The sequence below is a fragment of the Hyperolius riggenbachi genome, chromosome 3 (genome assembly GCF_040937935.1).
Source record: "Hyperolius riggenbachi isolate aHypRig1 chromosome 3, aHypRig1.pri, whole genome shotgun sequence".
In the NCBI taxonomy this organism is placed as follows: domain Eukaryota; kingdom Metazoa; phylum Chordata; class Amphibia; order Anura; family Hyperoliidae; genus Hyperolius; species Hyperolius riggenbachi.
In genome coordinates, this window is record NC_090648.1 from 51011652 (window position 1) to 51024494 (window position 12843).

The window sequence follows — 12843 nt, forward strand, 5'->3', positions numbered from 1 at the left end:
GGTATAAAACACTGATATATTATTAAATAAAAACCTGTGTCAGGAATATAGCAGCTAGTTATGATGTTGGGATAATACAGGAGTATATTTTCATTTTTCTATCTGCTGGGTATTAGATCAGAGATGTAGGTATGCCAGGCTGACAGCTGGCTTCATGGAGTTCCTGTATGTACATGTAAATTAACTATCATTGTCTGCTTCTAATTAGGAAACACTTAAAGAGAACCCGAGGTGGGTTTGAAGAATATTATCTGCATACAGAGGCTGGATCTGCCTATACAGCCCAGCCTCTGTTGCTATCCCAAACACCCCTAAGGTCCCCCTGCACTCTGCAATCCCTCATAAATCACAGCCACGCTGCTGACAAACAGCTTGTCAGAGCTGGCTGTGTTTATCTCTATAGTGTCAGTCTGCTGCTCTCCCCGCCTCCTGCAGAACTCCAGTCCCCGCCTGCATCCCTTCCCTCCCTGCTGATTGGAGGGAAGGGACGGGGGCAGGGACCGGAGCTATGCAGGAGGCGGGGGAGCAGCTGAGACTGACACTACAGATGTAAACACAGCCTCACAGCATGGCTGTGATTTATGAGGGATTGCAGAGTACAGGGGGACCTTAGTGGGGTTTGAGATAGCAACAGAGGCTGGGCTGTATAGGCAGATCCAGCCTCTGTATGCAGATAACATTCTTTAAACACACCTCGGGTTCTCTTTAAGAGCAGGGAATGCTAAATGGATTTGCTAGCCTCTGGCAAGGAGATGGCTAATTAGTCAATAGCCAGTCAGATCCTTACCTTTGATATGCTAGGAAATACTGTCACCAATGTGTTGTCACCTGTAACCTGGAGACAGTGGAAGCTAACACAGGAATGCTTGAAATTGGCATATGACAGCCTACTGGAAGTGGGTGAAGGGTTGAAGTCCTTTTGATACAATTTCTACCTGTGGAAATTGGATGTTATGGAAGTGGTTTGAAATCTCTGAAAGATCCCAAACTAACACAGAATTGCTTTGAAGTCTGCAAAGTGTGAAATTCGCATGTCACAGCTAGCCCAGATGTGACAAGCGGATCGGCAGACCGTGATGTCTCACACGGGGAAATTGCGTTAGTTTTGGGGATGGAACATTCAACGCCCCAGGCCCCCAAGTGGACTATATAACTCAAGCCTGGGACAGTCACAAATCATCTTCTCTTGGAGGTAGCGCATAGCTAGAGGGATCCCGAGCGAATCGGAACGGCGTTCTCCCGCCAGCCACGTTCTAACCTACGCGGTAAGGTTATATCCCATTTTTATGCAAATATCCTTGTGTGTATCGTAACTTATTTTGTAACTTTTTACTTTGTATTTGTACATCTTTAGTATATATTATTTTCTGCATTGTTCCACTTTTTTTTCCCTGGAATATTAAATCGTTATTTAATAAGGTTGAATTCTGCTGTACTAACACTCATAGCCTAGAACAGACTGAAGTGTAACTGTGTATAAGTCCATGCCTGATTGTACGTTTGAGCAACACTACCGTATGAGATTGTAATTGCATTGTGTGTATGAGGCACTTTTGCGCTCAACAGCAGAGTGGCTAACAGTATCGTTCGGAACGACTGTTCGTGGTTTTGCTGCACTACAGTGTAACTTGCATTACAAGTCAGTGCCTGATTGTGCCGTGTTACTGTACAACTGTACTGTGTGTGTGCGTGGCGTTCCCGTATTCGGCCTAAAGCGCAAAGCTGACCCGAATAAAACGCGGATTGCGCGCTGAGCACTCGACAGCCGAGTGGACGTGTCTAGCAACAGCTAGTGGTGGCAGTAAGAAGCGTTTGAGGGGTCACAGCCTTGTTTTTAGCTTGAATAAGGCTGATCCCCGCTTGATCTGGTCAAACTCGCAGTCGGGAACCGTATACGCAGGCGTGCCGCGGGCCAGTTCCTGAAAATTGTTTTCCTACTTTTTATATGCCATACGGTTATCATATTTGCATTTGTGCATAAGTATTATTATTCATTTAGAAATTACAAGTTCCCAAAAGTACAGTTTTTTGCTTTGAGAGCTGCCTTTGCATTTTGTTCATAACTGGTTTTATTCATCATGTATTGAAGGCAGAAATGTTTTGAGTGTCTCTCTGTGTCCAGGAGCTTCTGCAGTCAGAGAATGTGTCACATTTCTCACTTGATACAATTAAGTAAACACAAGATAACATCATCTCCACTTCGCATGCGTCCACATTTCTCTACACAACTTCCAAATCCTGTGTGTAACCCTTTGAATGCTGTTCTAGTAAAAAAAAAAATGCTGGATGAATATAATATTCTGTAAATAATCTATTAGAGCAAAGAAGAAATGCTGGGTTTCATTCCGCTTTAAATACATTAAAAAAAAAAAAAGGACTTGTTCTACAATGCAGGGTTTTCAATAGCAAAGTCAGGTTTACAACAATATGCAAAGTTTAGGGAAAACAGATATTGCAGGGAGGGTCAGGGGGAAATGAGTTGAACTTACCCGGGGCTTCTAATGGTCCCCCGAAGACATCCTGTGCCAACGCAGCTACTCACCGATGCTCCAGCCCCGCCTCCGGTTCACTTCTGGAATTTCAGACTTTAAAGAGAATCTGTATTGTTAAAAATCGCACAAAAGTAAACATACCAGTGCGTTAGGGGACATCTCCTATTACCCTCTGTCACAATTTCGCTGCTCCCCGCCGCATTAAAGGTGGTTAAAAACAGTTTTAAAAAGTTTGTTTATAAACAAACAAAATGGCCACCAAAACAGGAAATAGGTTGATGTACAGTATGTCCACACATAGAAAATACATCCATACACAAGCAGGCTGTATACACCCTTCCTTTTTAATCTTAAGAGATCATTTGTGTGTTTCTTTCCCCCTGCAGCTATCTTCCACTGAAGTGTCAGGCGGTTTTTTCCTGCAGAGTGCAGACAGCTCTGCCTGTATGTAATTCCTCAGTATGTGAAAGCCCAGCCAGCTCAGAGGAGGATTTATCCAGCTTGTAAAAGATAATAGAGCAGAGAGAAGCTGCACTAATCTAAACCAACACACAGGCAGTGTGCAGAGAGGAGCCTGGAGGGGGGAGATGCATCACAGAACCACAACACTGAAGAACTTGGCAGCCTTCCAGACACAGGCCGACAAGTCTGACAAGAGAGAGATAAGTTGATTTATTACAGAGATGGTGATAGTAGAACATGCTGCAGTAAGCAAGAACACATTAGAATAGATTTTGGAACTTGTAGGATGGAAGAAAACCGGATGAAATTTTTGTTACGGAGTCTCTTTAAAGTGAACCAGAGACGAAGCACCCTCATGTATTTTACCATAGAAATCAGTGGGAACATTAGAGAAAACACCTACCCTGCCCTCTGTTTCATCCTCACTGCTAAAAGTGTCTGTTATCTAGCTGAGATAAGAATCCCGGACTGTGCATTGAGTCTGGCTTTGCTATAATGACTCAGCTATAATGATTTCTGAGCAAAGCCAGCAGGGGGCAGGCTTGGACTTGAAAAGACACAAAAGAACACAGTCTAAGCTATAATCTTTCTGTAGCAAAGCCAGCCGACTGCTTAGTCGGGATTCTTATCTTAGAGGTGATAACAGGCAAATTAAACAGAGAACAATGTAACAAAGAGCAGATTAGGTGTTTACTGTCATGTTCCCACTGATTTATAAGGTAAAATACATGAGGGTGCTTCATCTCTGGTTCTCTTTAAAGTTGAAAACCACTGCGCCTGCGTTGCCGTGTCCCCGCTCCCGCTGACGTTACCAGGAGTGTACTGAGCAGGCCCAGTATAGTCTGTGCCTGCGCCGTGCACTCCTGGTGACATCAGGGGAAAAGAGGACACGGCAACGCAGGCGCAGTGGTTGTCAGACCTTAAAGTCTGAAATTCCAGAAATGAACCGGAGGCGGGGCTGGAACATCAGTGAGTGGCTTTGCGGGCACAGGACGCCTGTGGGGGACCATTAGAAGCCCCGGGTAAGTTCAACTCATTTCCCCCTGACCCCCCTACAGTATCCCTTTAAGGACGAGAACAGTTATAACTGTGGGGGTGGACTCTTCAGAATCATTTACTTTCTCAGTTAAGGTGGTCATACACGGTCCATCAATGTTGCAATCAATTTTGAGCTGAAATTGGTCACATGTATCCATCGGACATGCTGCAAGATGTCGGGCTGTTGTAGTCGATCGGAACGTGACGGAACCCCCAAATGTAAAATATTTTCCCCTAAGCTGCCTATAGTGAGAATCTAGCATGCATCCTACAGGCCAGCGAGCGTCTGAAGCCTCAGCCCAGAACTGTCGCCCGAGGTTTATATATTTCCAGGAGACAGTAGCCTGTACATGTGACATTATATGATCAGGGAGGGAAGAAGCAGAGGAACATAATGCTGGAGAATGTATTTATGTAAAGGAAAGAGGGCCGAGTCATGGAAACCCTTCCACAGCAGCCTGTCTGCATTCACAGGATCATCACCTCTTCAGACACATCCCTCTACAGTACCGGCTCCCAGTGACTCACTCACCCGATGTGTGTCCTCTTTTATCAGCGATCCTCCATAGAGAACGATGGAGCACAAGACTGAAAAAGAAAAAAGTATGTCAAATTCTGTCCCTTATTAATACCAACACAGGAGAAAAACTGCCAGAGGATGGTGGAAGAAGGGAGACTCTTCCATCACCAGGCGGCACTGCACAACTGACACCATCCCCTGGGTTATGATGTCACGACTTGTCATATCACGTCATAGGAACACTGAAGAGGATGTTGGCATTGCAGCGCTGCCAGTGGAGGACAGGAGAAGCCGATGCAGCCGCTTGGAGCAGGTAACTATGACAGCTCCCTGCGTACCCCCAGTCAGGCTGGGGAAAGCACACTTCCCCAGAGGCAAAGAAAAAAAACCATCAGCTCTGCAGCGAACATATAGCTTTACTATGGTATATGTGGCTACTAAAGAGTTAAAGAGAAATCGTAACCAAGAATTGAACTTCATCCCAATCAGTAGCTGATACTCCCTTTCCCATGAGAAATGTTGTCCTTTTCACAAACGGATCATCAGGGGCTTTGTATGGCTGATATTGTGGTGAAACCCCTCCTCCAGTGCGATGTCAGCACCATGGTCCTGACAGTTTCCTGTCTGTGAACCTCATTGCATTGTGGGAAATAGCTGTTCACAGCTGTTTCTAACTGCCAAAAAAGCAAGCAGCATCTCCTTCCACAGACATCACCTGCCAGCAGTAAAAACGTCACTGTGTGATAAATGTCAAAATTTAAATCAGGGAGCGGAAAGATTTTAAAATGGGCAAACACTGACTAAATCATTTATACATTATTATTGTAAAAATGAAGTTTTTTTATTACATTATTTTTACTGGAGTTCCTCTTTAAAGGGCCAGAAACTGCTGGCACTTAGTGAAACTGAAGCAAAAATAAACTTATGAGATAATGAATTGTAAGTGTAGCACAGTTAAGAAAGAGTACTAGTAGTAAAGAAATGATCCTAATATTGTTTCCAGTGCAGGAAGAGTTAACCTTCAGTTATCTATGCAAAAGAGCTTCTCTGAGTTCTCGGACTAAACTTTGGTCAGCTACAGTGCTATTTTCTGGAGCACTTGTACCTCAAAGAAACAGAGACATATTTGGATAAGAATTTTACTGCAGGGAAGTTGAAAGGGTCATTAGCTCTGCTTGTTTTATAATTTAACCACTTAAAGGACTTCCGAGGCCAAATGCTCCCCCAAAAAAATAAACGTTAGATACCTGCATAGCTTTGGAGGACACGGAGGACGCTGTCCGCGCCGTCCCCACGGCCAGGGTCGGGCTCTCCTGCCTGCATAAGGATGGCCGCCAGCGCTGGCCGCGGCTGCGCACTCCACATAGCCGCTAATGCGGCTGCGCAGCTCTAGGGCCAACCCCCCGATCCACGCAACAGGCAGTTTCCTGTAGTGTGGATCCCAGAGGTTGGTTGGCCCTAGAGCTGCGCAGCCACTCTAGCGGCTATGCGGAGTGCGCAGCCGCGTCCAGCGCCGCCGGCCATCTTTATGCAGGCAGGAGAGCCCGACCCTGGCCGTGGGGTCGTGAGACGTTCGGGGGGACTATGAGCGGCGGGGGACCCGGCGGAACCGCACGGAGGGCGCGGACTGGGTCCTCTGTGTCCTCCAAAGTTATGCAGGTATCTAACTTTTTTATTTTTTTTTGGGAACACTTGGCCTTGGAAGTCCTTTAATGACAATGTTGTGTATTGAAACGTCATGATTGAGCCGGTTAACGGCAACATGAGGTTTTAATACGCTGCTCGTTCCCGCCGCCATTTCGCACGTGTGTGTGTGCGCGCGCGGCTCCCGCTGCCGTTTCCGTTGGGATTCCGTGTTCAGCGATTGGGATAAAGGACCGAGCGGTCCTTCTACCCAATTGCAATGCCTGGAATCAGACTCCGTTCATAAAACAGGAAACAGTAACAGTGTAGTTAAATGTAAAAAAAAAAAAAAAGTGAATACTTCCTATAATGGCAAATTGTTCACTTGCGCCATCTTGTGGCCAAAAAGTGAAATTACACATACAGGCACATACATACTTATACAATACTAATAAAATGAGTCACTTACATCACCATTACCAGTACTACACATACAATTCATCATATCATAAGTTTCATACTTTTTTTCACTTCAGTGTCACTTTAAGTGGTTAAGTGTGTGTTCTGCTGTAGTGCGGTGTGAATGAGTGCTTTTTGTTTTGTTTGCTACACACCTTTCAGGGCGGCGGCACAGAGCTCTGTGTTGGCATTGGCTTCTTTCTTCCTGTAGCCTTGGAATTCCCCATTTCCAATCTCTGACACTTTCTGCTTCTTGGCACCAAGTTGCACAAATCCCACCATCTGTAGAAAGACCGAGTGATGTGACAGATGGAGGCAGTAGTGAGGACAGGCGAGTATGCAGGAGAAGACAAGCAAACACTAGGAATCCAGCGCAGGAGATTTGGGCGCAGCCGGCGCCACAAATAGACTGTAATAGGAATTGCAGCTATAGCAGCGCACTGTGAGTAACTGACGCCGTTAGAAGACGGAGCTGATGTTGCTTTAAAAAACAACACAAATTTGTCCGCCAGCAATCGCTGGAAGCAGAATTACATCACCCCCCACAATCCACGTGGACCTGGAGGGGGAATAGTAATTAGCACCGCTGGGACTTGTGCAGCAGCAGGGTGAGCCATATATCGGCTATATCCTGCGCCCACCTCTCCCGGCGGCGATTTCATACATACATGAGGACAAGACGCACACTCACCTTCACACTGTCTGTGGGGGGATTGACATCATTCAGAAGGTGAGCCAGTAACACATCAGAATGGTGCGACATCCCTTGCAGGACACCAGAGGAGACCCCACACATTGTCACCCATCTCTCCAGCACGCGATATACTGATCCACGCAGTGCACTAAGTGAGGGAATAGCTAGACATTACTAGTCGCTCATTATCACATTACTGAACGTTATCCAATCTCTGCAGATTACCTCGCTCCACCTTTCGGATCCTTTTACACTTAATCAGTTGGTATGTGTTAGTGCGCGTTGGTACGCTTTTTTTCCATAGCAGTGCATTGGGAAGAAGATTTCAGTTAAAACGCGCTAAGTGTGAAAGGTGCCATAGGAAAACATGGGCATTACTTTGAAAATCAGCCTTCTTTCCGTTTTAACTAAGAGCAACTGATTAAGTGTAAAAGGACCCTTCCCCTCATTATGCTTTATATGCCAGTATCGACATTTCTATTGATTGAACTGCTTATAGGTAAAGAAGACACAGAGGATGCATCAGACACAAGTGATGAGAAGTTAACAGAATTGTTTAGAGCAGCGTTTTTCAACCGCTGTTCCGCGGCACACTAGTGCACACTGGAGATGTTGCCTGGTGTGCCTTACGGCAGGGGTCCCCAACCACCGGGCCGCCGCTCCTGTTACCTTATCATGAGCGGGTGGCCGATGCATATCGCCGCTACAGGAAGCCGCTGTCGTCACAGCAGCTGCCGAGCGCGCTGCTGTATTAGGAGATACCACTGAGGAGAGCGGCTACGGGGGAATCTAATCGGACAAGCGGCCGCCCGCTCATGATAAGGTAACAGGAGCGGCGGCCGCGGAGGGGGAGGGGCACTACCTACCCATACTAGGAAGCTATACTGGGCACTATACTGGGGCACTACCTACCTATACTGGACACTATACTAGCTATCTGGGCACTATACTAGCTATACTGGTCACTACCTACCTATACTGGGCACTATACTGGCTATACTGGGGCACTACCTACTCATACTGGGCACTATACTGGGGCACTACACTAGCTATACTGGGGCACTATACTAGCTATACTGGGGCACTATACTAGCTATACTGGGGTAACTATACTAGCCATACTGGGGCAACTAAACTCCCTATACTGGGGAACTATGCTAGCTATGCAGCCGCACCCCAGCCCCTCCCCCCATAACCCGCTGCGCAAACACCCCAAAAAACTGAATGCGTGGCTTCATTCTACTGGCCACGTGTGGTCCTTACCAGTGCATGCCCAGTCCATGGCCAGAAGAGGAGGAGGCTCCCTGTGCTGGAGCAGTGGGCTTGACTAGGAATCATATACTGAGGTAATTTTTGCCACCCCCCTTCCTTCCTTCCCCCCCACATTACAAGTTTGCTTTAAGACCGGATCGGGACCAACCATAGTAAAAACTAGACCACACTTGTGGTCGAGTAAATAGGAACTGTAACCAAGAATTGAACTTCATCCCAATCAGAAGCTGCTACCCCCATTCCCATGAGAAATCTCTTCCTTTTCACAAATAAATCATCAGGTGGGTCTGTGTGGCTGATATTGTGGTAAAACCCCTCCCACAGTGTGATGTCAGCACCATGGTCCTGACAGTTTGCCATCTGTGAACCTCATTGCATTGTGGGAAATAACAGCTTTTCCAACGACAAAGCAAGCAGTATCCCCCTCTGTGCACAGAACTCTCAATGAACATTCCATACAGATCACCTGGCAGAACTAAAAAGCTGTCACCACCAGTGATAAATGTCAGAATGTAAATCAGGGAGGGGAAAGATTTTGCAATGGGCAAACACTGACTACATAATCTATAAATGAATACTGTAAACATATAAGACATTTTATCATGTTATTTTCACTATACTTCCTCCAGGTTGGATGTGGTTTGGTTTTTACTATACCAGTTCCCGTGCACGGGGCGCGATTGTGCTGCCTCGTCAGCACTAAACTCAGCTGGCTACAAACAGCTGAGCTCCATACCACGGTCAGGGGCTAATCTCATTCGATTCATCAGGGGGGTCTGTATGGCTGATATTGTGGTGAAACCCCTCCCACAGTGTGATGTCATTACCATGATACTGACAGTTTCCTGTCGGGAATCTCGTTGCATTGTGGGAAATGACCTCTTTTTCCAACTGCCAAGCAAGCAGCATCTCCCTCTGAGCATAGAACTCTCAGTAACGAACATTCCATACAGATCACCCGGCAGAACTAAAGATGTCACACCACCAGTGATAACTCTCACTAAACTCGGCTGTCTAAAACAGCTGAGCTCCAATACCACGGTCAGGAGCAAATTTCATTGGCTCCTGATCCTGTGATTATTATGAGCCAATCAGTGTTCAAAGAAAAACAAACAAAAAAAAGGTTCTGGTCCTGAAGGGGCCAGAGCCTGACTGTCCCAAATGAGATAACCACATAAAGCTATGAGAATGCAGGTCCCTTACCCCTCTGCTAGTTTCCTGTAATGTGTTACCTACCTGTAGGGTCTCTCTTGTCCAGGCAGCAATCCTCCCGCCCCTCTAACTGCTGCCCAGGAGCTGAGGAGCTGTGGGAACAGCCTGCAGATCACTGTAGAGAATGGGAGCAGCCGGGGGCCACATCTGCAAGTGATACATTTCACAGTCAGAAGAGGGGCACAACTATTCATTACCATACAGAAGTCCAGCTTGCCTTGCAGCACAAGCAGTAATACTTGGAGAAGCAATAAAAACGTCTAATAAAAAAAAAAAGCCCATTTACGTTTTCTGATTCAATGCCTTGCTCCCCTGCTAATAATACAATGTGAAACATCTTTAAAAAATATGAAAGTGAGACAGCCTAAATAAAAAAAGATCAGCAGTGTGATCACATGACTCTCGTTGCTCCATTTCATCTTGGGTGAAGGGGCACACTGCATATAGTCATGACTCCAGAGCTGTGGGCGTGGTCAGGCAGTGACTCAACCTCCCTTGCCCTAGGAAGAATGGACAGTAGGGGGTGTGGCCAGCAGAGAGGGTACGGTTTAAATGACTGGCTCGCAGGGAGTGCCGTGTGTACCGGCTGCTATTTGGGTGAAAAGGTCACATGACCACACTACAGATTAAAATAAATGTGAAGCAGCACAAAAAAAAAAAAAAAGCATTAGTTTGATAATAAGCTATAGAGAAGAAGCAGGAAGGCGCTGGATCCGATAGAGCCTTCCTGGTCCACTCTCCATGCCCTCGTTGAACAGCTTTTCCACCTGGTGAAGTCACGTGCCTTCAGGAATCCTCTGAAATCTTCAGATATCCTCGGTTCCCAGAGTACCTCTGAGGACGGATTCATCACTACTGCATATGCCCGAGCCGGACTCACGCATACACAGTGCTAGTCTTCAGAAGCACTCGAGGGATGTGACGACTGAGCGAGGAGGGTAGAAGACATATTCCACCGAGGTGGTCGAAGAACTTCCCCAGGACCCAGCGGTGGAACTAAGGGATGGAGACAGGATAGGGAAGGCTCTGTGGGATCCAGGTCCTCTCCCTTCCTAAAGGTGGCCTCTAACAATCCAATCGGACGACTATTTTTATAATAGTTCGTAATCGATTGTACCCATCAACAGAGATTATTTACAACCAATCCAATCAGAATGCCTGATCACTCAAACGATTTTTCGCTAGAAAATGGACGGTTAGAGGCCACCTTTAGTATCTTTCATACTCTGTTTTGAAATACTGCCTGGGTTTTCCTTTAATAATGCACTCCAGGTATGAGAATAAATACATGGTGCTTGTCTGTCGGCGATCTGGAAAGTCCAGTTCCAGAAACATGCCGTCACCTCACCCCACTCAGAGTGAAGAGATCCCAAAAGGTCAAGCATTGCGCTCATGTTAAAATCCCAAGCCTCTCTGGTCAACAATGGCTCAAAGGAGAAATACACAGTGATCAGCTGATACTTTGTGGCGGGTCATGCAATAAATAGGCTCAGATGGTATAAAGAGGGTCCCGTATTCAAAGCAATGGCACTTGTCCGCGTAGACCAAGCGCCTCCCACAGCTTATCTAAAGCACAACCGACCAGTTTCGTCCAACTGGAAGTTATCAAGGCCCTAAAGAACACCTGCAATGAAAAAAAAATCTCTGGGGGCTACTTACCTCCAGAGGGGGAAGTCACTGAATCCTAATGAGGCTTTCCCCGTCCTCTCCTGCCTCCCCAATCCAGCGCTGACAGCCCCTGGCTGTGCAGGCTCCAGGATCATAACAATCCAGTGAGAGCTTGTGCAGGAGCGCTTGCGTCTTTTGTTTGGGCTCAGGCTCCTGTGCATTAGGATCCGATCGGGCTCAGCTATTTCAGCCTGAGCCCAAACACAAGCCACATTTGAACTTAGGATAATGCACTATCTGAGCCTATTTATTGCACGACCTATTGCTGGATGCAAGAGATGTCCACTTTGATTTGGCAGCTAAACCAGAGTGTGCACATATTTTCTCTTGTTGCTCTGTAGGTATGTGAGCATCTGCCTCCCAAAACACACAATATCCCTTAATAGTGCAGGTGCTGCACAGAATAACACTCAGCACATTAGCTCATTAGCTGGCCCTTTCTTCGCACTAGAAGACATAAGTAAAGGTCTCACGCTAGAATGGTTGCCTCCAGGATGTCCAAGACACTCATGTGGACTCTAGGTAGAACCAGCAGCTTGATGGCCTCTTCTCCCTGCCAGCTCTGTGGAGAGATACAGCAGACAATATCAGCCATATTTTTTTGGATGGCAAAAATAATAAAAATAAACAAATAAATCTGGACACAGAGTCACACTAACATTCAAATCTGTATGATCAACAAAACATACCAATAGGTGTGGTGAAGTAGGTCCTTTTAGCACTCAGTGCAAAGCTTGGGCACCACCACAGCACTGGTGCTATGCTACGCACCCTGATTGCCAGACCCCAAATTACATCTCCCTCCCAGTAACTAGAGGGGGAATACTATTTAACGCCGCCGGGGATTTGAGCGGCAGCAGGGAGAGCAGTCAATTGACTCACCCTGCACCCATATAACTGGTGGCGGGACAACAAGCACGCATCTGAGGACCTTCATTAGTCATCCCTTTCCTGCAATGTTTCATGAGCTAGGCCCTTATCCCCTCATGAGATTTCTTATCAGCTAGGCCCTCATCCCTTCATGCAATGCCTCATCAGCTACGCCCTCATGAGATTTCTCGTCAGCTAGGCCCTCATTTCTTTAATACAATGTCTCATGAGCTAGGCCCTCATCCCCTCATGAGATGTCCCATCAGTTAGGCCCTCATCAGTAAAAATATACCTGCACTCAGTTTGCTTTGGGTGGATTTTTTAAGAGAATCTGTATTAAAAATATGCCCGGGGGGGGCGGGGGGGGGAGGGGGTACTTGCCTCGGGAGGGGGAAGCCTTTGGATCCTATCGAGGCTTCCCCCGTCCTCCATCCCACGTGATCTTGCTGCGGGTCCAGGAACGGCGAGCATGTAAATATTTACCTTTCCTGCTCCAGCGCAGGCGCAGTTGCTGCTCTGGCCTCGGAAATAGA

The 12843-nt window shown here is 46.7% G+C and overlaps 1 protein-coding gene across 2 annotated transcripts in view; it reads right to left on the reverse strand.

The window, feature by feature from the left end:
• Positions 1-12843, reverse strand: part of PELP1 (proline, glutamate and leucine rich protein 1) — a 57496-nt gene that overhangs the window by 12343 nt on the left and 32310 nt on the right. For both annotated transcript variants that reach the window (XM_068274104.1, XM_068274105.1), the window contains exons 10-14: positions 11914-12002; positions 9797-9919; positions 7286-7436; positions 6750-6876; positions 4525-4580 (exon numbers count right to left, since the gene is read on the reverse strand). In XM_068274104.1, the coding sequence (XP_068130205.1) occupies positions 4525-4580; positions 6750-6876; positions 7286-7436; positions 9797-9919; positions 11914-12002 (546 nt within the window). The remainder of the gene's footprint in view (positions 1-4524; positions 4581-6749; positions 6877-7285; positions 7437-9796; positions 9920-11913; positions 12003-12843) is intronic.